This window comes from Oncorhynchus mykiss, chromosome 21 (genome assembly GCF_013265735.2).
Source record: "Oncorhynchus mykiss isolate Arlee chromosome 21, USDA_OmykA_1.1, whole genome shotgun sequence".
NCBI lineage: Eukaryota > Metazoa > Chordata > Actinopteri > Salmoniformes > Salmonidae > Oncorhynchus > Oncorhynchus mykiss.
Genome location: NC_048585.1, coordinates 55067139 through 55094067, shown reverse-complemented (window position 1 = coordinate 55094067; position 26929 = coordinate 55067139). Strand labels below are relative to the sequence as shown.

At 43.3% G+C, this 26929-nt stretch overlaps 2 protein-coding genes across 4 annotated transcripts in view; both read left to right on the top strand.

Annotated features, from left to right (window-relative positions):
* Positions 1-7355: 7355 nt before the first annotated feature.
* On the top strand, positions 7356-22513 carry LOC110500747 (uncharacterized protein KIAA0232). Of its 2 annotated transcripts, none has more exons than XM_021578275.2 (8): positions 7356-7521; positions 10808-11378; positions 11641-11781; positions 14761-14830; positions 14917-14998; positions 15174-18531; positions 18652-18760; positions 19482-22513. In XM_021578275.2, the coding sequence occupies exons 2-8, from the start codon at positions 11142-11144 to the stop codon at positions 19496-19498; spliced, it is 4014 nt and encodes a 1337-aa protein (XP_021433950.2). In that variant the 5' UTR covers positions 7356-7521; positions 10808-11141; the 3' UTR covers positions 19499-22513. The 2 variants fall into 2 exon arrangements, with proteins under 2 accessions (XP_021433950.2, XP_021433951.2); XM_021578276.2 differs by lacking the exon at positions 7356-7521 and adding an exon at positions 7780-7930.
* A 680-nt stretch (positions 22514-23193) lies between these two features.
* The window catches only part of LOC110500746 (TBC1 domain family member 14), a 59791-nt gene continuing 56055 nt past the window's right edge, over positions 23194-26929 (top strand). Inside the window, exons 1-2 of one of the 2 annotated variants that reach the window (XM_036958247.1) lie at positions 23194-23351; positions 23711-23866. In XM_036958247.1, coding sequence (XP_036814142.1) covers positions 23818-23866 — 49 coding nt within the window. In that variant the 5' untranslated portion in view covers positions 23194-23351; positions 23711-23817. The other variant, XM_036958245.1, reaches the window with a different exon arrangement.

Genomic DNA, 26929 nt, shown 5'->3' with positions numbered 1-26929 from the left:
AGAAACAACATGTGACAATAGTAGAGACTTTGGCCTCCTTTATCACACCTTTACAAACAGACTACATTTCCATGTCCAAGATAACACAGCCATCATGACATCAGTATTTCAATTTAGCCACAGCGTTGTACAGGGCAAAGTCCATATCTCTATGTCTGATTGCCTTTGAGTTTTAAAAAAATGAATGCGTTGTAGGTTGAAACTACATGCGAAAAGCCCTCCATTCTAACCCTGGGGTATAATCATAATTAGGGGCGGCAGGTAGCCTAGTGGTTACAGGGTAGAGGAGGCAGGTAGCCTAGTGGTTAGAGTGGAGGGGCGGCAGGTAGCCTAGTGGTTACAGTATAGAGGAGGCAGGTAGCCTAGTGGTTAGAGTGGAGGGGCGCCAGGTAGCCTAGTGGTTACAGGGTAGAGGAGGCAGGTAGCCTAGTGGTTAGAGTGGAGGGGCGGCAGGTAGCCTAGTGGTTACAGTGTAGAGGAGGCAGGTAGCCTAGTGGTTAGAGTGGAGGGGCGGCAGGTAGCCTAGTGGTTAGAGTGTAGAGGAGGCAGGTAGCCTAGTGGTTAGAGTGGAGGGGAGACAGGTAGCCTAGTGGTTAGCGCGTTGGGCCAGTAACCAAAAGGTGACCATGTAGGTAACTTTTCACGTGTAGTTGTGAGCAGCTTGTCAAAACCATTTGGCTTCATAATGACTGCGATAGTTCACAGCTGTGACAGGCCAAAGAGGTTGTGTGTAATGTCTGAGTGAGATGTTTCGTTATTTGGGACATGGCTACGGTATGCTAGAGTCTCAAGGGTGAGGAGGTGCAGGTTCACACAGATGGCATCAGATGGCAATCCTCGAAAGGACAAAACTGTTGCGCGTATTTATGTATAATTTGTGCTTAGTTTAGGTTTAGGGTTAGGTTAAGGGTGAGTGTGGTTAAAATTGCATTTGTGTTGAGAAAGCGCCACATTGACAGTGGGTACTGTGTGAGGAGAGGGCATGCTATGACAATCTCAGTTGAAACCTTAGATGATTAGGCTAGGCTGGGCGATATATCATGAACCGGTATGGATTTTTACAATATAACAATATTTTGAGACAGATCTAAATTAAAAGTTCAATAAAATGGACTACTTCACTGTCAGTTTTGACCTAGTTTGGTTGAGTGTATAACCATCAGAAGGGAGAAAACCCATTACAAGCACTTAGAATTCATTTGTTGCCATTTCACTAGTCACAAAACATATTTAAAACTTGTATTATTCAGAAACATAAAATACTGTCAACTACCATCATACCACCATTAATATTGTGATATGATACAGTATCCTAGCCATGTTGCTCAGCCCTGGGTACAGGATGTCAATGACAAACATCTCACTGCTCTCTATGTCATACGAATGAAATCAAAACATTTGGAACTCAAGATTATTTAATGTCCCTAGGTATTGTCGTTGTTCTCAATGCACTTGATGACCTCAAGTGACCTATAGGCGACAGTTCCCGATTGGCCTAGAATGGATTAACACAGATCTGGCATCTGGTGGAGACTCGCGGTGATGGACGAATCCCTGTGGAGCATCCTTATAAGAGGGTCACATGATGAGGAACGGGACGGAGCACAGCGGCACCCCTTCCAGCTCACACAGTGGGATTGCTTGCTTTTCTATGGGTGTCAGTGAGCCCCTCTGAAGACAAACAGAGCAGAATGAAACATCATTCATATCAAAGGGGCCAGAGGAAACACAACTACTGAGGGGCTTGAGATTGTTGTGAATGTATACATTAAACCAGCGCATGTATGTACATATTTAGGGAATGTATACATTAAACCAGCGCATGTATGTACATATTTAGGGAATGTATACATTAAACCAGCGCATGTATGTACATATTTAGGGAATGTATACATTAAACCAGCGCATGTATGTACATATTTAGGGAATGTATACATTAAACCAGCGCATGTATGTACATATTTAGGGAATGTATACATTAAACCAGCGCATGTATGTACATATTTAGGGAATGTACACATTAAACCAGCGCATGTATGTACATATTTAGGGAATGTATACATTAAACCAGCGCATGTATGTACATATTTAGGGAATGTATACATTAAACCAGCGCATGCATGTACATATTTAGGGAATGTATACATTAAACCAGCGCATGCATGTACATATTTAGGGAATGTATACATTAAACCAGCGCATGCATGTACATATTTAGGGAATGTATACATTAAACCAGCGCATGTATGTACATATTTAGGGAATGTATACATTAAACCAGCGCATGTATGTACATATTTAGGGAATGTATACATTAAACCAGCGCATGTATGTACATATTTAGGGAATGTATACATTAAACCAGCGCATGCATGTACATATTTAGGGAATGTATACATTAAACCAGCGCATGTATGTACATATTTAGGGAATGTATACATTAAACCAGCGCATGTATGTACATATTTAGGGAATGTATACATTAAACCAGCGCATGTATGTACATATTTAGGGAATGTATACATTAAACCAGTGCATGTATGTACATATTTAGGGAATGTATACATTAAACCAGCGCATGTATGTACATATTTAGGGAATGTATACATTAAACCAGCGCATGCATGTACATATTTAGGGAATGTATACATTAAACCAGCGCATGCATGTACATATTTAGGGAATGTATACATTAAACCAGCGCATGCATGTACATATTTAGGGAATGTATACATTAAACCAGCGCATGTATGTACATATTTAGGGAATGTATACATTAAACCAGCGCATGTATGTACATATTTAGGGAATGTATACATTAAACCAGCGCATGTATGTACATATTTAGGGAATGTATACATTAAACCAGCGCATGTATGTACATATTTAGGGAATGTATACATTAAACCAGCGCATGCATGTACATATTTAGGGAATGTATACATTAAACCAGCGCATGTATGTACATATTTAGGGAATGTATACATTAAACCAGCGCATGTATGTACATATTTAGGGAATGTATACATTAAACCAGCGCATGCATGTACATATTTAGGGAATGTATACATTAAACCAGCGCATGTATGTACATATTTAGGGAATGTATACATTAAACCAGCGCATGCATGTACATATTTAGGGAATGTATATGGATTGGGCCTTGTCAATTGGCATTAAATTGTACATTTATATAATAGTAAATTCTATTGCACTGAAATCAGGAGTCGACTGTCTTATCGCAGACCACAGGGTTTTCTGCCTTCCTGTGTATTTGAGAGTGTGTGTTTATGCATCAGGAACCAGGTACACCTCAGCAAGCCATAGCTTGAATACAAAAAAAAGAATGTGGAAGGGTGAGTTAGCATGTGCATTTTTTTCTTAATGCCCTGAGGTACGGTTTTAAAATACACCCTGTCTGCTGGGTAGGAGACGTGCTAACAAGTCCATGTGCAACAGCAACAACTGGAACATTTCCGACTATACATATACCATCATTTGGTTATGTTGAAATGCTCTCGTGCCATTAGGTAAGGTACTAACGAGGTAATTCATCACCTAGTCTAATTTTACTCTTACATAATAGTTCATTAAATATGAATACCTACATGTCATTGATTGTTTATAAAGGCTGGGGGTGCTAAAAGAGAGAGGGAAGAACGAGGTGGAGAGAAGAGATAATACAACACGCCAAATGAAAGAGAGAAACTTCAAACCATTAAAACCACTTCACCAACAGCAGTTAGGACAGCAGCACAACATATGGATCTGTGGGGAGGAGGGATCTTTCTCCAGAGACCTTTCAAGGGGACGTCGGGATTGGTTGACTGTAAGTCATATTGACGAGAAGCTCGGGTCTCCCATTGGTCATTTGAGAGTGGCAGTCATTTTAAATGCTGTGGATGGATTAGTGTCACTTAAACGTGTCACATAAACAAGTGCATGGATACAAGACACCTGCAGCTTTTTCCTGCCGGAACCAACACTTACTGTCAATAGAGTTTGACCTATGATGTCATAATATAAACACACCAATGACGTAATGGCAAGGATTGCTCTTTATTTAGGGTGATACATGTGATTAATGGCCTGGACAAAAAAAAACTTCATTAAAATCCAACAACAAATGATGCGAACGGGTTGGCTCACACGTCAAGCAATTCAGCTGACGATAACGACGTTTGCCCGGGGAAACCCGACAAATATGCATGACATGAGAGAGAGAGCAAGAAGAACAAGAACATGCAGTGACGTGAGGGCGTTGATTTAGACATCATGGGTTTGGGTCAGGGACATGTTGTCTGTTGCCGTTACGGTACTGAGTCTTCAGAGGAGATACTATCGGACCTCCAGGATTATAAGGGATCTTTAAACTATGCCATCTATATAACAAAATTGTCTCCCAATTACTATTGAATTACTGTAGTGACAAGAGGGGAAAACATTTCAATGTATGTTTTATTTTTAAATACATAGGAAAAATTATTCTATTCTCCCTCTACAGGAATATTCTAAAATGTGTGTGTACATATTATTTCATTTTTGTAGGGGGTGGATCAGCTTTAATATTGCAAATAGACTGTGTCTTTTATCAATGTCATTATGGTGGCTCAATAATGTGTCATTTGATTGGTACAAGTTTGCTCTTGTAACGAACGGCAGATTGTGATTCAAGCGATCAGGACAGTACATACATACAACACTTCTCTTTCACTGCAGGGCAGGGGGAGAGAAAAATCTGTTCATCGATGCAGAAAAGCCACAACTTCCTCATCGATTAGCCTCATTGACCCCTTGTGCAGTCAATATCTAATGATGTTGCCACGAGCAACACCGCAGATATTACGATGAGTGAGATGCAAGACTTCGCTCTCACACAGTCACACACAGTATTTGTGCATGTGCCCGGGTTCGCTTTACACTGTTACATTGTGTTAGGTACGGCCCAAAACAGCAGAGAAGTTGAACCATGCGCATCAATGCTCTTTGTTGTTGCGGAAATTGACCCACTATGCTGTTTACTTTGTGCACCTACGTCATATCGCTGAATCTACCTTTAAGACCTTGGTCATCAATAAGATAATTACCCCTCTAACACAGCAGGTTGGCAGTGTGAGTTAACCCTCTAACACAGCAGGTTGACAGTGTGAGTTAACCTCTAACACAGCAGGTTGGCAGTGTGAGTTAACCCTCTAACACAGCAGGTTGACAGTGTGAGTTACCCTCTAACACAGCAGGTTGGCATTATGAGTTAACCTCTAACACAGCAGGTTGGCAGTGTGAGTTAACATCTAACACAGCAGATTGGCAGTGTGAGTTAACCCTCTAAACACAGCAGGTGTAGCAGTATGAGGCAGTGACCTGTGGGATAACAGGCCTGTCATCACCTCATTCCCAAAGATCACGACCCTGGGGGTCAGAGAGCAGATGAAGTGTGCGACAGAATGGATCCAGCTACCCAAGCATGAAACAGTGGATAGTGTGTGTGTGTGTTGGGGAGGGGTATGCCATGTCTTACACCTGTCAGCTGCCTAATCCTCCATCCCCCAGCAGAACAGTAACAGATGTCAAGAATCTCTTGTATAAAGGCAGTTTATGTCCATTTGACATTAAGCTTAGCTTTATTACTGGGTTTGAGAAAGTACTCTAGTCACAGTTGGAGCAATAAATTAGTCATAATGTTGAATATGATTCAGAATGAGAATCTCATTTTATACTAAAAAATGAGCTGAACCCAATCATTTATGGGTGGAGACAGCAGGATATGGATGAACATTTCGGCCAAGTTTTAATATGAAATGCCAAAAATGAATAATAAAAAAACGAATATGAGAATGAAATTTGCAACATAATGACTTTGTTTTCAGCATGTCTGGTTTACAGAGAAATAGGCTACTACAAACTACTAAGCACGCCTACTTTAAATGTTAAAGCAATTAAGTTGGACCCATAACTGGTTTTAAACTGGTTAGAATACCATCTTAAACAAAACAAGCTTTTACAAATACAAACAAAAGCAGTGGATTGGATTTGTCCTGTCGGATATTGGCTTATTTCTGGTTTACAAGAATTTAACCTCACATTTTGAGAGACTATTTGTCCATCTGATGCAATCGTGAGCGGATGAATAAATCCTAATAGTAATAGGACGGTAGATATTCGCCTTGTTGCCTGGAGAAGAGTGACAGAGCTCGCCCACAGCTAGAACAACGAGACAGATACTTCACCGGATGTAAAAATGTGAAGCATCCGGTTGGCGTTTCTATTCAATACCAAATATGGTGATGAGAGGAAGCCAAGTGGCCGGCAGTGGGAGAAGATGGAGCGAAATGAACGTTGACCGATATTCTTCAAATTTGATTAAATATTTATTATCCTTACAGTTTTCTGTAAACAAAATTAGAATCTGAAGAGAGAAAAAAACAGAAAGGACTACGTTTAGTAGACTTTGCCCTTTGCCAAAGTTTCTAAAAATGGCTTTGTTTAGAAGGAGTGCAAGGGCGAATTTAGTTAATGCACACTCGTAGGCATCCCCTGACGGAAATGTGCAAATAAATGCTAAAACGCGCCAATAGGATCTCACCAACTCGTGCTTGGCTCTGCCCACCTTGCTTGTTCTGCCCTCTGATTAATTTGCTCGCATTGGAAATGTTTATTTATTTTGTATTTTATTTTAAATTTAACCAGGTAGGCCAGTTGAGAACAAGTTCTCATTTACAACTGCGACCTGGCCAAGATAAAGCAAAGCAGTGCGACACAAACAACAACACAGTTACACATGGAATAAACAAACGTACAGTCAATGTGCTAGAGGCTTCACTACAGACCCTGGTTCGATTCCAATCTGTATCACAACTGGCTGTGATTGGGAGTCCCATAGGGCAGCACACAATTGGCACAGCGCCGTTAGGGTTTGGCCGGGGTAGGCCATTATTGTAAATAATAATTTGTTCTTAACTGGCTTTCCTAGTTAATACAAATACATTTTAAAAAACGACACGCTCTGGTCTATCTTGGTTCTATTAGTTACCTCTGGTTTGTTCAGCTATTCCTATGGTGAAATAATTGAGTTTTGGGATACACGCCAAAAATAAGGTCTGAGGTTAACACAGGTTTAGGATATTTTTTATATATGTTGTTCTATGAGTTAATATCAGTCAGTTAACATGACCTTTATAAACTATGAAGCCATTATGTGCTTACATACATTTCTCAGAATTCACAAAAAAGTGACTAGCTGACGAAGATAATCGCCTAAGCCACACCTTATTTTCGACATTTATCCACCCCCCTTGCAAAAACTAAATACATTTCCCGATAGGCTTTGTACAACGATCCATGGTGGAGTTAGTGCCTACAAAAAGACGCCATTATTACTATAGCTCTCTTTTGAAAACAGCGCAGTCGTGCGTCGCGTTTGCCGCTCGGCGTCCATGATTATGTGACGCTTCTGCAGAGGATTCCGGAGCGGCAGCGGGAGAGAAGTAAATGCTCCCCCTTCTACACTTCAAGTAACGGCAGGTAAATAAAACAATATTTTGCAGTGTACTTTAATAATATTGTTTACCAAAAAAAAGAAGGGGGGGGGGGAGCGTAATTGCATCGGTTTTTCAACTTGTATTCCTCTAAGTGAGAATTCGTGGCGCATGTTTTTATTTTTGATTCGAATCGTCTCCGCTCCCGGTTAGGGCAGCCTCTTTCTCTATCGTTTCACAACAACTTTTTGTCGGAATGTTATTGTACTTTGAGCTGATTTGATGGGACTTCTCCAGTTTAATTTGTTTCCCGAAATTGTATGGATTACCAATGTTTCGTTTTTTAACTTTTATAGGGAAAAGACGGCGTTTTATCGGGAAAACCGGGTTTTGTAATTCCACCGTATTAGTAGCAGTCAGTCGACGGTCACCTGCCCACACGTCTACTGCTAACGGTACAACTGCGTCAGGCTGATGCTCAATGTCATTCAATAATGTTTCATATTATAGTTATCCCCATGTTTATATATCATAGGCAGCAGATCAATTATTTTATATATATGTTTTATTACCGGATGTGGACGACTAAGCTAATAGTAGTTATCCTCCTAGCTAACGTTAGCTTCTGTTAGCTTTCGCTATCCCACTGAAAGGTCGGCACTTGCTGTTAAACAGGCTATGATTACATTTGCTCGTTCATTTAATTTAGTAAGCTAATAACTTACAAACGCAACGTTAACCAAACACTAGTTGACTGTTTGCCATAAACCTGTCTAGTCGAGTGCTTGTGTGTGATACTGCTAGCTAGTGTTAGCTATCTAACGTTAGCTAGTGTCGAAATGGTTAGCTCGCAAAGAGAAGTCATGCACCGCTAGCTAGCGCTAGTTGTGCTTATTGACTATCTCACATTGGTGAACGCTGGTTAGTTAACGTTATCGATCTTGCAGAATAATCCATGACTATCGTAGGTTGGCTAGCCTGCCGGGCAGCTGCCAGTGTCAAGGAAGTCTGCTGAAGCCGTCTCCTGACATTTGTTAGCTAGCTAGATTGTAATCTACAGGGACGTATATTATAAGGTGCAAACTCGATGTTCGACCACATTTCATTTGATCAGGTGTTGGCCATAGCAATATGTTGCAAACGTTAGCGTGATATTTTTTTTGTACTGAGTTTACCAATTGTGTTGCTGTATGAAATATTTACATGGGAATGCCTACTATGGCCACCTACTGTAAAGCTCTATCTCTTGCCCGTTTGATGCCTATAACGGGTAACCCATAACATGCCGCCGTTATTGAGTGACAAGAAGGCCAACCTATCAAATCGGTTCAGCTTCCATTTGCTCTTCGTCATTCCCCGGGTTAATCCACTATCAGGCCACAAAAACGAGTGGTGAGTGCCGGTGTGTATACTGCCATATGAAACAGATGCATTTGGCAGCGGCTGGGCTTCCTCTTTTGAGCGCCTGACTGCATAACAAGGCTACTGAAATGTTTGGATCTTAATTTATTTTTATTAAACCTTTTACTTAACTAGGCAAGTAAGTTACGAACAAATTATTATTTACAGGCCTAGCGAAAGGCCTCCTGCAGGAATGGAGGATTAAAAACACAAATACATTTAAATAAAAAATATAGGACAAAACACACATGACGAGACAACACTACATAAAGAGAAACATAATACAACATCAAATTATACTCTGCCATGCTATCGATTAATATGCTTGACTAGTTTGCATACCTGCGATACAAATTAAATCTGTTTTCCTGGTATACTGTTGGTATAGGATTTATGATTTCAAAGGGCGTTAGGTCATTCTTTATAACGTGGTGATTTTGTGGCCTTACATGCTTAACAGTTGTGGGGGTGATCACTGTCATGTGAGAGACTTTCTATGGGCCAGAACTCTGGCTGATGTTGAATACAGATGAATTGCCTTGATCATAGGGTTAGTCAGCCTGACCTGAGTCACTCCACAGTGGGACCTGTTCCACAACATCGCACCTTAACCACCCTGTTTGACATCAATGTTCCTAGCAGACGCCCTTGCATAGGATGACTCGCATAGCGTGCATGTTTTGTATATTACTCAGACACCAGTCTTGGAATTTGCTTGCACATTGACTAGCCTAAAATCAAGATTCATTAGGACTTTTGACCCTTGGGTCAGGAGTATAGCCTAGGTGTAAATTCCTTGCTTTAAGTTTACTCAGCAGATTATTCAGTAGACCTGACTGCCCTTAAGTGTGGTGGTTGGAGGCAATACGGGAGCTTAAAAAGCGCACACCCATTACAGGATCTCCATAATGTAACTCCTTTAGGTTCTTGTCATTCCCTGGGTTGCTGTCTGCATGGGTTAAGAGTGCAGGCTCTCTTAGGAGCCTATTAACAAGCTGGTGTCTGAGACCAGGACTATAAACAGCCATTAAAAACCATCCGTGGGGACCGACAGGCTGTAGATCTGCTGGTGTGGGTTGAGGCAGCCCGTAGTAACCAATAAATAATTTGCTTTGGTTCATTACAAAGTGTTCACTTCAGCACACCCTCATGTCGATTTATAATCCTCATTATTCCTATACGTTTGCACAGTGAGCTAATCTATTCTGTTACATTTGAAATATGAATAATATTTTCTGTTTGGCTTAATATTCTTTTAAATTAATGGGGTCTCAAAGCAACTGAAGTCACCTGGGTCAGATCTTTGAAATCAGATTGAACCAGGTCAACGAAATTAGCATAAATGGCTTATCAGCTGTGTTGCAAGGAATTGCTGTGTATTCTGTCATTCTTCTAAGCCTAGGGCTTACAGAGTGCAAAACATTAGGAACCTCTGCTTTTTACATGACAGACTGACCAGGTGAAAACTGTTATCCCTAATTGATGCCACTTGTTAAATCCACTTCAATCAGTGTAGATGAAGAGGAGTAGACAGACTGGTTTAAAGGTGGATTTTAAGCCTTGAGACAATTGTGCATATGTGCCCTTCAGAGGGTGACTGGGCAAGACAAAAGATTTAGGTGGCTTTGAACAGGGTTCTTCACGCTCAACTGTTTCCCGCGTGTATCAAAAAAATTGTCCACCACCCAAAGGACATCCAGCCAATTTGACACAACTGGGAAGCATGGGCCAGCATCCTTGTGGTTTTGCAGCGTCCCATTCCCCAACGATTTGAGGCTGTTCTGGAGGCAAAAGGGGATGCGACTCAATATTACGTTCCTAATGTTTTGTACACTCCGTATATCATGGTGTAAAAGAATAGGCCTACCTTGTAACATTTAAATGCAACAGAGATGTGACCCAAGTCTTTTTTTCCCCCCCCTATCTTTCAGGTTGTGCCGGTGAAGTAAGCCGTAGCCCAACATGAGCCCCTCTGACTGAGACGCAAGCACGTCTAGTGTTTTGCCGAACAGCTGATAGCTTTCATCAGTTAAAGCCATGCCTGACGAGTGAAGTTACCTATTTGCTCACAGAAAGAAAAAAAACAGCACCCTACATGTCTCTCCATGTAGATTCCTCCCTGTGCATCCTGCTGGAGTAACCCCCCCCCCTCCACGCCTTCCAGATAGGCTCTACTGCCCTGTCCCCTCTCCACACCACCGCCCCTCCATATCCGCCTGTCACAATGCCGCTCCACCTCAGAATGGCCGACACCTGAAGATTCCCATGCGTCCAGTGAGCGACGAGTCGGACGGTCCTGCTCCTCTTGAAAGCTTCTCGTGCCCCCTAACCCCAGTGGGCCCCCTGCCTGCCGCAGAGATGTCCCTGCTTCACTCGCTGGGCCCAGTGCAGAGCTGGCTGGGCCAGGAGCTGGAGAAGTGCGGGATCGATGCCATGATCTACACCCGCTACGTCCTCAGCCTGCTCCTGCACGATAATTACGACTACGACCTGCAGGATCAGGTAGGTGTTCAGCAGCGGCAATGTCTTGTTACGAACATGATGGTATCTAGTGACCCCCACTTAGTTAAACATGCACCTAGTCAATGAAGAACAGGCTCTGTTTAGTATTGATTTGAGTCAGTTTGTTTTGTGGTTTTAGCGAACCTAACGATTAAACCCACCCATTTTATTTCTTGTGCTGTCAATATTTTAAAACATGCATTTCCCTTTCCTGTTTATACCAGCTGTCTGGTTAAATAACTGATGTGGATGTTGTGTGCAGGAGAACGACATCTTGTTGGGCTGGGAGAAGGGAACTGGGAAGAAATGGGCCAAGTGTAAGAAGAAAGGCGGGACGGATCTGAGTCTGGAAGAGATAAAAAAACAAGCCGCCGTGCAATGCCTGCGTTCAGCATCTGATGAAGTAAGTGCCTGTTCCGCCCCGGTGTAGCAGCAAATTGGTTCTCTTCACCCTGTTTTTTTTTTTGTTGTGAGCGCATGTGGTCTTCTCCCAGCATTGCTCATGCACTGTTTTGAAGCTTGAGTGTTCAGGGGGCAGAACATAGACTGATAGTTGGTACAGCAGTTGAGTATTTCATTTTAAATACAGCAGCCGGTAAGCTACAAAGCTGAACGTGTTGAATCAATGAAGAAAGCAGGAACCGTCTATGTGTGTAAATTGTTTAATGATTCGTGTCTGTCAGGAATTTATTACTGTAATTCTGCCGCCTTTGCCTGTTGAACTTCAGTCAGGCATATATTAATTGCATAAATCATGGTGAACGGTCATTGCATAAAGCAAATTCTCTGTGAGAGGGGTACACCGTTAAATAACTGCCACTATCATCATGTGATACTTGGCATTGGCCAGGCTCATTTTGTGATCACTCTCGGAATTTTTTTTCACAGTCCGTCGTGTGATATAATGAGAGTTTACTGGCAAAAGGGTTGAATTGATTTCAGTAGAGGAAAGCATTGTGTCACGGTGAAAGACTCCATTTGCTCGCACACTTTAAAACACATTATTGAGATTATATTATGGGTTGACCTTGCAGCGGTGTCATTACGTCTACGTTCACAGTTTAATACGCCTGCTTTATATTCTTTCTGCGCTGTTATATTATTATTATTATTATATATTTTTTTAAAGCAAAATCTGAATGCATTTGCTGCTGCTTTTCTTTACTGGTCGGTTGTGTTGGCAGTAGTATAGTACCAGAGGTAGTGGAGAGGGAGCGTGACGGCCTGGGGTAGAGCTGGAGGTTGTGTTGGCAGTAGTATAGTACCAGAGGTAGTGGAGAGGGAGCGTGACTGCCTGGGGTAGAGCTGGAGGTTGTGTTGGCAGTAGTATAGTACCAGAGGTAGTGGAGAGGGAGCGTGACGGCCTGGGGTAGAGCTGGAGGTTGTGTTGGCAGTAGTATAGTACCAGAGGTAGTGGAGAGGGAGCGTGACGGCCTGGGGTAGAGCTGGAGGTTGTGTTGGCAGTAGTATAGTACCAGAGGTAGTGGAGAGGGAGCGTGACGGCCTGGGGTAGAGCTGGAGGTTGGTTTGGCAGTAGTATAGTACCAGAGGTAGTGGAGAGGGAGCGTGACGGCCTGGGGTAGAGCTGGAGGTTGTGTTGGCAGTAGTATAGTACCAGAGGTAGTGGAGAGGGAGCGTGACGGCCTGGGGTAGAGCTGGAGGTTGTGTTGGCAGTAGTATAGTACCAGAGGTAGTGGAGAGGGAGTGTGACGGCCTGGGGTAGAGCTGGAGGTTGTGTTGGCAGTAGAATAGTACCAGAGGTAGTGGAGAGGGAGCGTGACTGCCTGGGGTAGAGCTGGAGGTTGTGTTGGCAGTAGTATAGTACCAGAGGTAGTGGAGAGGGAGCGTGACGGCCTGGGGTAGAGCTGGAGGTTGGTTTGGCAGTAGTATAGTACCAGAGGTAGTGGAGAGGGAGCGTGACGGCCTGGGGTAGAGCTGGAGGTTGTGTTGGCAGTAGTATAGTACCAGAGGTAGTGGAGAGGGAGCGTGACAGCCTGGGGTAGAGCTGGAGGTTGTGTTGGCAGTAGTATAGTACCAGAGGTAGTGGAGAGGGAGCGTGACGGCCTGGGGTAGAGCTGGAGGTTGTGTTGGGGGAAGGGTCTGCAAGGCTGAGTGAGCTGCTCTCTAGGTACTGGACTCTGCAGTCCTTTTATTTTTTAAATATTTTTTTAACCAGCACACACTGCACGGGTTTGCAGCATAGAAAGCAGAGTGCGTTGCCTGTCAGCTGACCAGCGTTAGCACAATGATGCAAGAAGACACACACGGCCAGGGTAGAAACTTGGGCCGGCATGGTAAGGAATGTTACTTTCTGTTAGAGAGTGTGAGTGAAAAAGATTTGAACTAGTTCCACCCTGTTTATTGTGGTGGCTATTTCTGTCCTCACTAAATGCTGTTGCTTTTCTGTCGGTGCCTATTGCCTACTGGTCTGTCGACATGGCTGTCTGTTTAAATAGACCGGCTCGTTGCAGGCCTTGTTTACAGAAAACGGATTACTTCATCTTTGTTGACAGAGTAGGATATCAGTGGGTATAAGGAAGAAGTGGGCGACAGATCTTATGTTGGCTGATGCCTGATGTTTTGTAAGTGTTTTGATTGAAAGACAGGAGGTGGTTGTTTTGGCTATGCTTAGTCATTTCTCCCTCATAGCTAAATTGAACAGTCATGGTACAGGAGGTCTGGCCTCTGACAGTCAGCTGGTTTGTCTTTTGTCTGGCCTATGTTAATACCCTCTAGTCAGTGTTATAAAAAATAGTTCCAATCCTCAAGTGTTATTTAGGCAATAAGGCACAATTTAACATGATCAATGTACCAGGTTAAGGGCTACTATCTGCAACGCAGAGTGCCTGGACACAATCCTTGGCTGTGGTATATTGGCCATATACCACAAACCCCCGAGGTGCCTTATTGCTATTATAAACTAGTTACCGGGGCGGCAGGGTAGCCTAGTGGTTAGAGCATTGGACTTGTAACCGAAAGGTTGCAAGTTCAAATCCCAGAGCTGACAAGGTACAAAATCTGTCGTTCTGCCCCTGAACAGGCAGTTAACCCACTGTTCCTAGGCCGTCATTGAAAATAAGAATTTGTTCTTAACTGACTTGCCTAGTAAAATAAAGGTAAAATAAAAAAAAAATTAGAACAGTAAAAATACATGTTTTGTCATACCTGTGGTATACCATGGCTGTCAGCCAATCAGCATTCACGGCTCAAACTATTCGTTTTTATAATGTTGGATACATCCAATCACTTCATGACTGGTCTGAAGGAAGCAAATTGTTTTATTGGGGCTCATTTGATTATTCTGTTTAGATTCTCTTCAATGGATTCTTTGCTAGATTAATTATTAGATGTGACCGTTCTCCTTTCTTTTACCCCCCCAAAGAACTCTGGAATTGAGAGCCTGGTTGAGGAGCTTTGCTCCAAACTCAAGGACATCCAGAACAAACAGAAAGGTTTGCATCTTGTGTTTATACATTCTCTGCCATTTTTATAACAAACTAGTAAATATGACACACCTTATCATATTTTCTCTTCACAGAAGATAAACAGCTCAAGAAATCGGATGGATCTCAGTCTCCTGAAGGAGTTGAGTCCCCTTCCTCAAAGGACCAGGTTGAAATGTGAGTTTTACCCAAAACCGCAATAATACTGCATTCATAATAATGTCCTGACCAGCCGGCACAACTATTCAGATTTGATTTTGTTGTATGCTCATTAAAATGTGGTAATTAATTTATTCTTTGTTGTATTTTATGTATTGAACTTAATTGACAACGTTTTCTCTCGTTGTTGCAGGTATTATGAAGCCTTTCCTCCTTTGTCAGAGAAATCTGTTTGTCTCCAAGAGATCATGACGGTGTGGAACAAGGCTAGAGCCATTGCTTACTCCGGTTCCTCGTCTTCCGCGGCCCCGCAGACCAGCACCGACACCTCCTCCCCAAAAGATTGCAACAGTGATGGTGAAGCTGCTAAGGGGAGAACCCCTGAGGCATGCAGCACTAACCCAACCAGCCAGAGAATCCAGCAGAGACGCAGCAAGAAGGAGAAAGAGAAACGATTCCATGGGGGCGCAACAGCAGAGGACCGAGCCACCGTCCATGGCAAGAAGCAGGTGAGGCACAGGTCAGAGGGCAAGTATCGCCCTCGTTCCTGGTCCTCTGGTTCTAGTGAGGCTGGCTCGAGCTCCAGCGGGAACCAGGGCGACTCCAAGACTTCCAGCAGCAAGGCGGGCAGGATCAGGCACAGGTCCAAGGAGGTGTTCAGCAGGACGAAGAGGGGTTGCCACAGTGGACAAGTGAAGCTGGCTCTGAAGGCCGTCGACAAAGAGGAGCGGCGGAATGCTGGAGGCAGCAGCAGCAGCAGCGTCACTGGAGGCCCTGTGAGGCAAACGCAGTTCTACAAAAAGGGGAGAAGACAGCTGAAGGAAATTGGAAAAGATCCTGGCTGGTGGGAAGAAAAGGAGTCTGGAGCTGAGGCCAGCAACAAAAAGGAGTACATGGAGGAGCCCCTGTGGTACACGGAGCCCATCACAGAGTATTTAGTACCTTTCAGTAGCAGGAGGAGCAAACTGGAAACAAAGTACCGGAGCAAGGTGGACTCTCCAGACGACTCGACTACGTCCACCGACTTCGGAAGGCTGTCTGAGAGAATGCAAGGCATCTGCATTGCCAACACAAGCTTCCAGAGGGCGTATCTGTCAGCGGGCACCTTTGTCGACGGGCACTTTGTTGAGGTGCCAGGTGACGCAGATGAGGATGCTACCGAACTCAATGGGACCTCAAGCTGCCCTCCGCCTGAGGATAGTAGAGGGTTAGATGATGAGTATCTTCCCGAATTCACTCACTTCTATGAAGTCGATATTTATCAATCCATATTGGATCCTAGTGCCTCAGACTTGGTACAAGAGAGTCGAATCTTGAACATGATTCGACAGAAGAGTGAAGGGCAAAGAGACTTTGAGGCAGAATGTTGTTTAGTGTTAGATGGCCTTGAGCTGCAAGGGGAAAGTGCAATAAGGATGGGCTGTCTGGATGCTTTGGGAGATGATGGGTTCTTCATGCAGGATTTGGAAAACATGGCTCAGTTCTGGGCATGTTATTCATCCTCTAGCTCTGAAGATATAGATGGCGAAAGCTTTGCAGGGGACTCTCCCGTTCAGCTCTCCCCCGCTTTGGACGGCGTTCCATTCACCATCGGCACGCTGTCTGGAAACCTGGAGGAGCCTCATCTCCCAGAAGCCACCAGTGAAGCTCCTGGTCTGAACTCCTCCTGCTTGTCTCTTTTTGAGCTGCAGTACGATAGCCCAACTCTTCCTTTTCTCACCGTTGGTCACGAAAACAACACAGATTCAAGTAGCTGTCGAGATCCACATTGTAACAAGCAGTCTCGTTTGTTAATATGGACCAAAAATAGTGCCTTCGATGAAACTGAACACTGTTCGAACCTTTCAACGCGAACCTGCAGTCCGTGGTCTCATTCGGAAGAGACGCGTTCAGACAATGAGCACATAAACGTTCAAGCAGAGGACTCCGCTCTTATTGGCAATGAAGAGATTAATTGTATAATCCCTCCCATCTCTGGTACATACCTAGAGGAAGAAATCCTGGACTTTTTACAAGAAAACAATGGCCACCGGTGCGAGGAAGCCATTGTAGGCCCTGTGTCCAATCCGACCATCGCAAAGAAATCTAAATTGGAGTCCATTTGTGGAATAGCGTTAGAACGGGATGAGAGCAAGCAGTACGACGCGACGTTTTCAGACGACTCAAACCAACCGAGTGACAACTACAGCTCAGGGATAATAAAGGACATTTGGACGGCTGTCGGAGATGGGGATCTACTATCACTAGGAGAAGAGAATCCAGGCGAGGGCTTGTTTTCCCAGGAGTCGAGCAGCTACCGCTGCGGCTGTCTCGACTTGCAGACAACGGAAGATGATCCCGTCCAAGGGCCTCCGAAGAAGGCAGTGCAGCGCTCCGAGTACCACCTGTGGGAAGAAGGCAAGAATGAAGAGCAGGCCCTCCTGGATAAAAAACGGCTCTCGAAGATGAATGCTTCCGGGGATTACATGACGCCGTCCAATCCCTGGGACGTGAACCCTGAGAAGGACAACACGTCGTTCATCCTGGGAGGAGTGTATGGAGAGCTGAAGACGTTCAGCAGTGACCAGGACTGGGCCGTGGTGCCACCAGGCGCCGCGAGAGGCAGCCTTCTACAGTGTGCCACTGCTGCTGCCTCGTCCTCTGGCTCAGACGTGGTAACCATTGCTGGTACAGACCGTGTGTTCATGAACACAGGCAGCTGCTTTGCCTCCAGCCACAAGCCCCTCTGGAGGCCCCTGGTCTCCTTCGGGCAGAGTGACCAGGCTACTAAAGGAGGTGAGGATGGATTGAATAAGGGATTTTCTTTTATCTTCCATGAAGATTTACTCGGATCCTGTGCAGGCTTCCGTGGTGAGGAGCCGGGGATCGACTACCCGTTTGCGTCCTTTGATCTGAACAATCCGTTCTCTCAAGTCCTCCAGGTCGAGTGCTCCTTTAAGCCGGAGGACATGGCTTCGTTCAGCCCGGGGTTCAAGCCCAAATCTATATTGTGCTCGGACTCGGAGAATGAAGCTTTTCACCCACGGCTATACGGCATCAACCGGACCACCCAGTACAGGGCCATCCGCATCTCCCCCAGGACTCACTTCCGACCAATATCAGCCTCGGAGCTGTCGCCCGGCGGAGGGAGTGAGTCGGAGGTTGAGTCCGAGAAAGAAGAGATGAGTGTTCCCGTCTTGGCCCCGCCGGATGTCTCCGACGACCCTCAGGCCGACCTCAAACCACTTGAGGAGGATGCAGAAAACGATGGCCCGTGCTACGGGAAGTCAGAACTGGAATCTGGAAAATTCCTGCCCAGATTAAAGAAGTCGGGCATGGAGAAGAGTGCCCAGACCTCACTGGATTCTCAGGAGGGCTCTAGCACCCTCCTGCCAATCGCTGAGCAGGAAACTTGCTTGGACTGCGAAACAGCGAGCGGACAGGTGGCTGTCCCAGTCGACAAGATTCAGGAGGAAGAATCTTGCAGAGAAAAGGAAGCCTGTAAATGTGCCGCAGCTGGTCAGAGTCCCACATATGGGAAAACCTATGACTTCATTGAAGATTTGCATGAGGTAAGAATCTTATAGGAATGTCGAGCTGTGTCGGATCAGAAGTTACTCTACATTTTGACTATGCAACAGTTTTCTCTCCATTAGACTAATACATTCCATTTTTTTTATTTTTTTTTATAGTTCCCTCTATTAAATATTAGTGGACAGGGACTAACTGGCATCCAGCAAGATGAGTGCTGGTGGCAGAACACAATCTGTTCCCCACTTTTCCCTGGACCTCAGTGTACAGGTAAGATCAAACGTATATTAAATCTATTTATCTTTGGCCTACGGCTAAAATTACTTCTGAGGTATTGGTTTGATATACGGCTGGAAACTTTCTGATGTTTGTTTGATCGTCCCTGACAAACAGATGGGTGTTGAATTGGTCATATATTGTTTATATACAACCTAGGCTACTTTAGTTTTAAACTAAAATACAAAATATTTAATCGTCTTAGTCACAACTCTACAGCATTCAGTCAGCGTAGTCATTCCAATAAGTGTCAGCTGTTCAGATGGCTTTAGAACAGGGTTAACCCCTCCGGTGCAAGTAGAAGATGTTGCCCCAGCGCTACACAACTGAATCAAACCAACTCATTGAGATTTGTATATTTGATTTGGCTGTGTTGGGCTAGGGTAAAAACCAGAAGGTTCACCCAGGGGACCCCAGGACCGAGGTAGGATAACAATGCATTAGAATAAATACTAACACCATAGAGCATGGGGGTGGGGGCTGTCTCTCACCTTCTCATACATACTCTGACCCAGCCTGTGGGGGGATATTCCCTTTCCTTTGGAAAATGCTGGTCTGTATACTGCCCTACGTGCCAGTGACACGATCTTGAAACAGGTTCCAGTTAACGCACATTTAATCAAATGCAAACCGTTTCAGTTTTGAACTCAGGATAAATGAACACATGCCCTGTTTACCAACTCATGTTTCTCAGCCACTGTCTTTATTCTCGCAGGGAGCAGCAACATCTGAGCAGTCCAGCTCTGTGGCGAGGAAGCCCATCGTCAGGAAGATATGGCCTCTTCTCCTTTGACTGCACCTCTACTTGCAAAGATATGGGGGGGGGGGGGGGCCTCGCGACTTAGAAACAATAGGCTTCTGGACAGAGGAACCCCTCCACATACCACCCTTAACCCTGCTGATTTTCATTTTACTAGAGTCTTGTGTAATCAACAACAACAAAACAGGCCGCAAGTAGGAAACACTCGAATATGTTCTACATGTCTTCATGTGACGCCATATCTGAAGATGTGTGCATTTTAGATTTGGGTTTTAGTTGATTCTTCCAGACACAATTCCGTCTTAATTAAAGAGTCAGTTAGATATTAGGGACAGTCTTGTTTTTTTCCCTCCATTGGTTTTTCACAATTTTATTTTTATTTTTTTAGCCTTTGACCTAGGATACTGGTAGTTATGGTTTCCGAATGGTTGAGCATGTTCCTGTCCTAATAGTCTCACTCCTTATTTTCTAGTGTAACTGCTGCAATTTCCTTCATCTGACTGGGATGCCTCTCTTCATAACGTATGACAGCCCTGCGTTTGGGTCTCTTTTGTTTCTCTTCATGCCTATCATTTAGAAAGAATGTGGAGTTTTTTGAGTTAGCGTGTGTGCCTTTTCTGACTGAAGGAAAGAATGTGTGCATCTTACCTCTCAAATCTGTATCAAAGACACCCCCCCCCCCCCCCCCCCCCCCCCCCCACACACACACAAACACACATGCAAAGTTGCTCTAAATGAGTATGATTTTGGGTGATTGTCAGATTTTCAGAACCTTAGTAGTAGACACAGTAGAAATGGTTTGTAAGATAAAGTAAAATCAACCCCCCCCCCCAAAAAAAAAAAAAAAAGATATGTTAAAAGTACAAAACTGCTGTTCAATGCAAAAAGCAAAAAAAAATAAAAAGCATGGTTCAGCTCAATTTGGGGTGTAATGGCCCTTTACAAAAATACTTAATTATAGCCATTTCTACAGAGGCACCGATTTGCAGCAATTTAAAGTTTTTTTTTTTTGTGAACTCCATAGTCCAAACAATTGGTGCTATGAATATGTTGACAGTTCTGTAGCAGTTTTGATATTGTGGCTGTGTAATGTAGATCCTGTAGTTTGTTTGTCGTTGCAGAGTGGAGAAATCGGTTGATCTTTTGGAGAAAATAATTGCGATTTGATGGTCCTCGCTTTGACTTGGTTTTCATTTTTTAAAGAAGAGTTACGTTTTTAAGAACTTTTAACTAGTAAGTTAACTGGCCTGTAATAATGGGAATAAATAGTTATTTGATTTAAATCTGATCAGATTGAGTCTATTACAGATAATAGTGTCAGTGTGTTCATCCTATTGTAAGGTCTACAGTAGAAGCAGGATTTTAAAGGCAATGTATTTCTATCCAGACACTACTTAACTTAAAAGAGCGTAATATTAAACATTCAAGGAAAAGGGGATCAACCCCAAATAACAATTCAATGCATAAACTAAGTTTAATCAGAGGCCCGACAACGTTTTAGTGATTGTTTCTGTCGCCTGTGCATTGACTATTAAATCCTGAGTTAACGCACACCTTTAGACGAAATGCATTTGGTTTTCCATGTGCGTTGTTTGTTTGTCTTTATCACTGCAGTGGTTTATTTTTCGGTTTTTGGTTCCCTCCTTCCACTTAAAAATATGTTGTTTTCGTCCTCAGAAAACCGAGGAATTGAAGCACAGTTACCATCCCTCCGTGTTCTCTTGTGACGCATCCGTTATGCAGTCCAAAATATGTCCGCCAACAATGTGTGCACACTGGTTCTAATGCACTGTCACAGGGCACAGGGTCTCCATTGTGAGCGCAGTCATTGATCCTACGTTTTTTTTATTATTTTTTTTTATTGTTATTATTCATCGACCCCTTAATGGACAGCCGTATCTTGAGTTGGTTTGGAAAATGGCAAAGTCGATAACAATCAATTTCAATATGCCAGGGCCTCAGTCTGCCCCATAATTGTGGTGTTTGTTCTTCACTTGTGTTAAACCGATCGAAACTTGAATGAAAGACTGCTCTGAAAAACGTCAGGCTACTTTCAATTGTAATTTATTTAGACAGTTGTCAGTCACTCAGGAATACTTAAATACTATACTGTTTTTGTCAAAGTAGGTGGAAAACACTTAATTCTGTGGCAGTGCATCAGTACTTTCATTCAAGCATTAATTTATTACTGAAACTTTATTTGAGGAAAAAATAAACAGGCTTTTATTAATCCCATGCTTCCTACAGAGTTAATTGTACAGCACATAGTTTTAGAGCTAAGCCCGACCGAGCTGTTTTGAGATTGCCTAAGCAATGTGAGGGGGACCTTTCATGGTCCTCGGTCATATGCAATCTTGGCGCGCATGCAAACTTTTAAACATTCAAGTGTAACGTGGAGGAAAGTCACTCCGTTTATTTTGCATGACTTATTTTTCAGTACAGGAGAGCTGAGACAAAGATTTGAACTGTTATGGAGTGTCTTTACAAATAAGAGCAGCATGTCAACACCACACTCCATCTAAGTTGAATTAAACCGGTTTTGTATATGACAATAAGTACAGGCCAGGATAAAGCAGTGACTTATTTTTTTTTTTAATTTAATTTTTACTTTGTGTGTAGATGTGTGCGAGACCGAGTCACAGCACCTACATGGGAGTTTGAAGGAAATGCATTCATTTGTTTTTCTGTTTATATATTGAGGGGAAGTTTTGAGAATGCATCGAGAGCGTATATGCATTTTGAAACTACATTGACGAAGTTTAACATTGAGTTTTGCTTGGTCTGAAGGACATAGCATATCCGGCACTGAGAACCAGAGTTTTCCTAGTCTCTTCATTCCTACTAGATGACATCCCATTGTCCCTCATCCTCAACTCCCATCTGTCTCAAGTGGTTGTATTGTTCTAATTTCATGTACACCCTGAGTAAATTATTTTGTTTCATTGTGGAGTTTCTTAACATCTAATAAAGGAATAAACCAAATCACCCCAGGTTCTGTTCTGGTTTCTTATTTATGTATTTGCACCATGTTCACTGTGTCAGAGGGCTCTGCCAGGAGTTCAGTGTTTTCAATGGGCATAATACTAAAGTAAGTTGTTGTGACTAAATATCTAGGCCATCAAACAACTCTGGACCTCAAAGCCAGTTCCCCTCTAATCAGAGACTGATTTAGACTGTGTGCAATTATCAGCTATAACAGAAAAAAGCAGGCTCTGTACCTCGTAGGGTAAGAGATGATTAACCCTGCTCTAGGGGATTTGATATTGGTGTAAAGACAGACACTTTCTCAAGGAGGCAGTATTCTGCAGAAATTAAAGTCCTTCCTGGTTTCACATTTACAATAGAGGGCTAACAGATACAGTAGTCCCAATGTTACAGCCTTGCTTACAGTATAGGCAAATATATTTAGAAAGTGTATATGTTCTTGAATTTCTAAACTGAAGTAGATGAATGATTTGGTCATGAAGTGATGCTGACTCTTAAGTTCTGGATATTTGTAAGATTAAGTGAATGGAAAATGTATGGTATTTTCGATTACAGAATAGCGAATACTCATGCAGAGACATCTTAACAAACCTGTTTCATTGTCACCTGGCTTCCTAGTTTAATTTAAACAAATAATCATGCAATAAGGTTCCTCGGGCTAGGCTACTTTGAAACTCTTGTATTGTTTCATGGATCGATGGGGATATTGGATGGAGACGATTATTTACGCCTTGACGACTGACAGGTGAATCCATCGATGCTGTAGTCTTTCTTGGCTCGATTACATTGCACTCTAGTCGGTAAGTTTATTTTAAAATGGCGGCTGAAGCACCAAGACAGGTATGTTATTACAAAGACTGGATAAACTTGCCTAGTGTATTTATTACATTTTTTACTTATACAAATTGTGTAGTTCTTTAGTGCTCTGTTTTAACAATTGAGCAAAACTATCAACTGTTCCATTTCGCTTGAATATAGGAAAAGGGAAGCATATAAAACCGAAGTATCAAAGACACTTTGGCAAGTGCGCTAGCGAGTCGTTAGCCAAGTTGACATTTGTGACACTTTTAAGCCACAAAAATGCCACACGTACCGCTCGTATCTTGACCTGTTGCTGTCGAATGAGATGTTTTGTGTGTGTGCCATTGAGTCCTCTAAAAGCGCACTTAACGGAGACTATTTCCTCTGTGAACGCCAAGCTACGCTGAGAGCGGAGGTGAGGGTGGGTTGCAGCAGCGCATCATCATGGACCACCCGAGGAGCCAACAGCAACCAGCCGCGTCGACAGCCCATCTGTAGCATCAACATGGCACATTCCACGGAGGGGACCAAAGACCGGAGAGGAAGCGAAAGTGGTACGTAGTCTGTTGTTGGGATTTTATTTCGGCTAGAAGTGGAGCTTGAGCAACAGGTGGCTGATGTAGCGGGTTACGCAAATGAGTAGCATATTTAATAAATAGGCATTATTATTCCCTATGACACACAATTGCTGAACTAGGCAATGACAGTGCAGTTGCAAATGATCTGAAATTCATAATGATTGCCACTCCTTGACACACTAGCGATGCATGCATTCAAATGAATAAAATGTGTTTGGACCAGCCTAATTTAGCATAGCCTGCTGCCTACAGTCACTGTGTTACTGAACAGGATTGTCTAGTCTCTACTCATTACATCTCCCATTGATAATGAGATGAAAGAACAATGCAATTTTGCACTAGGTGTGTTCGGGGTGTGTTGAGGATTCACACTTGTCAAAATGAACAGGCCTAGACTCATTCACTATCACTGAGATATGTTAGTCTTCAGATTGTCACCTTCAGTGCAGTCACACTGTCAGTGTTGTTTGTACCAGAGAGCCCATTTTTCGTGGGTATGTATTATAATTACAGTATTTTGTTCTCTAGTAGATTTTGCATAATTTTGCATGGTGATGAGGAAGTGTAGCATCTAGCCTGTATTCTAGCTCAAGCATTGTTATTTGTGTAGCCTGGTCATTGATAGTGTTCACATATATGCCATTTAGCAGAAGCTTTTTTTAAAATCTAAAGTGACTTAGTCATGCGTGCATCCATTTTACGTATGGGTGGTCCCGGGAATCGAACCCACTACCCTGGCATTACAAGTGCCATGCTCTACCAACTGAGTGACAGAGGATTTTCCTATTCATAAGCATGCAATGTCAATGTCTTACTGTGAAGCTATAACCAACACAGGAAACACACTCATACTACTTTCAGGAACTGTCGTAATCATTCACATGCAGGCCACCAGTAGTAGAAATGACCGAAGACATCTTTTATTTTTTGTTACTTTTACCCCATTTTCTCCCCAATTTCGTGGTATCCAATTGGTAGTTAGTCTTGTCTCATTGCTGCAACTACCGTACGGACTCGGGAGAGGCGACGGTCAAGAGCCGTGCATCCCCCGAAACAACCCAAGCAAGCCGCACTGCTTCTTGACACAATGCCCACATAACCTTGAAGCCAGCCGTACCAGTGTGTTGGAGGAAACACCGTACACCTGACGACCATGTCAGCGTGCACTGCGCCCGGCCCGCCACAGGAGTCGCTAGTGCGCGATGGGACAAGGACGTTCTGGCTGGCCAAACCCTCCCCTAACCCGGACGCTGGGCCAATTGTGCGCCGCCCCATAGGTCGGCCACCGACAAAGCCTGGACTTGAACCAAGAATCTCTAGTGGCCCAGCCTTAGACCACTGCGCTACTCTGGAGGCCTCACCAAACACATCTTTAAAAAAATATATAAAAATAATACTACCGTGATGAAATGAGAAAGAAGTGCAATGTCATTTCAGTTTCTTACCAGAGAATAAGAATGATATGGTGTAATTTTCATACATGTGAAAATTAATTACCGCTCGGTGAACTTCCGGCGGGCTAAACCAAATCCTTATCGTGATTAATGATGATCAACGTTGTCATGGCAACGGCTGTTGATTTTATCTATTTAAAAAAATATATATATTTTTCTTTTTTCCGGTGGCTGAGAGGTTTAGATATTAAAATAAGCAGATGCTTCAGTAGCACAGCAACAACCTGTGTGTGTGACTCCCATGACAACCTCTTGATCAGGTTACAGCTGCACGGGACTGTTACTGGGGCTTTAGGTGGGTTTAGTCTGTGGGAAATCACTGTTAAATTCGGTTTTATACATTTACTGAACTAAAATAAACGCATGCAATAATTTCTACGATTTTACTGAGTTACAGTTCATATAAGGAAATCAGTCAATTTAAACAATTTCATTATATCCTAATCAATGGATTTCACATGACTGAGAAAACAGATATGCATTTGTTGGTCACAAATACCTTAATATAAATAGGGGAGTGGATCAGAAAACCAGTCAGTATCTGGTGTGACCACCATTTGCCTCAAGCAGTGCGACAGATCAGGCTGTCGATTGTGGAATGTTGGCCCACTCCTCTTCAACGGCTGTACGAAGTTACTGGATATTGGCGGGAACTGGAACATGCTGTCATGCCCGCTGATTCAGAGCATCCCAAACATGAGTGACATGTCTGGTGAGTATGCAGGCCATGGAAGAACTGGGACAGTTTCAGCTTCCAGGAATTGTGTACAGATCATTGCGACAATTCTCTGGCACCAACCCTGGTGGACATTCCTGCAGTCAGCATGCCAATTTCATGCTCCCTTAAAACTTGAGACATCTGGCATTGTGTTGTGTGAGAGAACTGCACATTTTAGAGTGTCTTTTTATTGTCCCCAGCACAAGGTGCACCTGTGTAATGATCATGCGGTTTAATCAGCTTCTTGATATTATACACTAGGTGTATAATCAGGTGGATGGATATTCTTGGCAAAGGAGAAATGCTCACTAACAGGGATGTAAACACGTGTGTTAAAAAATTTGAGAGAAATAAGCTTTTTGTGCGTATGGAAAATTTCTGGGATCTTTTACTTCAGCTCATGATTCAAGGGACCAACACTTTACATGTTGAATATATTTTTTTCCAGTATTCTCCCATGTTTTTCCTCTTCTTTGGTAGAACTTGGTGACTATTGCTTTGTGCCAGGGGCAGTGTATCTATCTACACATGCTCTCTCCACACACACACACAGCAGCATAGTATCTCTTCCACTTCTGCTCAGAGACCGTGAGCTCTCTTCCGAACTGAGGTATTTTATCACAGACAGTTTCCATCACGTCCGTCTCCAAGCAGCATGTGGTGCAGCCGGTCGGGAAGCTCCACACACTGACTCGGCAGCACGGGAACTTTGCATGTCTTTTTCAAATCAAATCATTTTTTGTGTCACATGCGCCAAATACAACCGGTGTAGACCTTGGAGTGAAATGCTTACTTGCATGCCCTTTCCAATGTAATTGTAGTTTGACTGACTGTGGTCAGTCAAAGGGTTTCTAGAAGTGTGTGTCA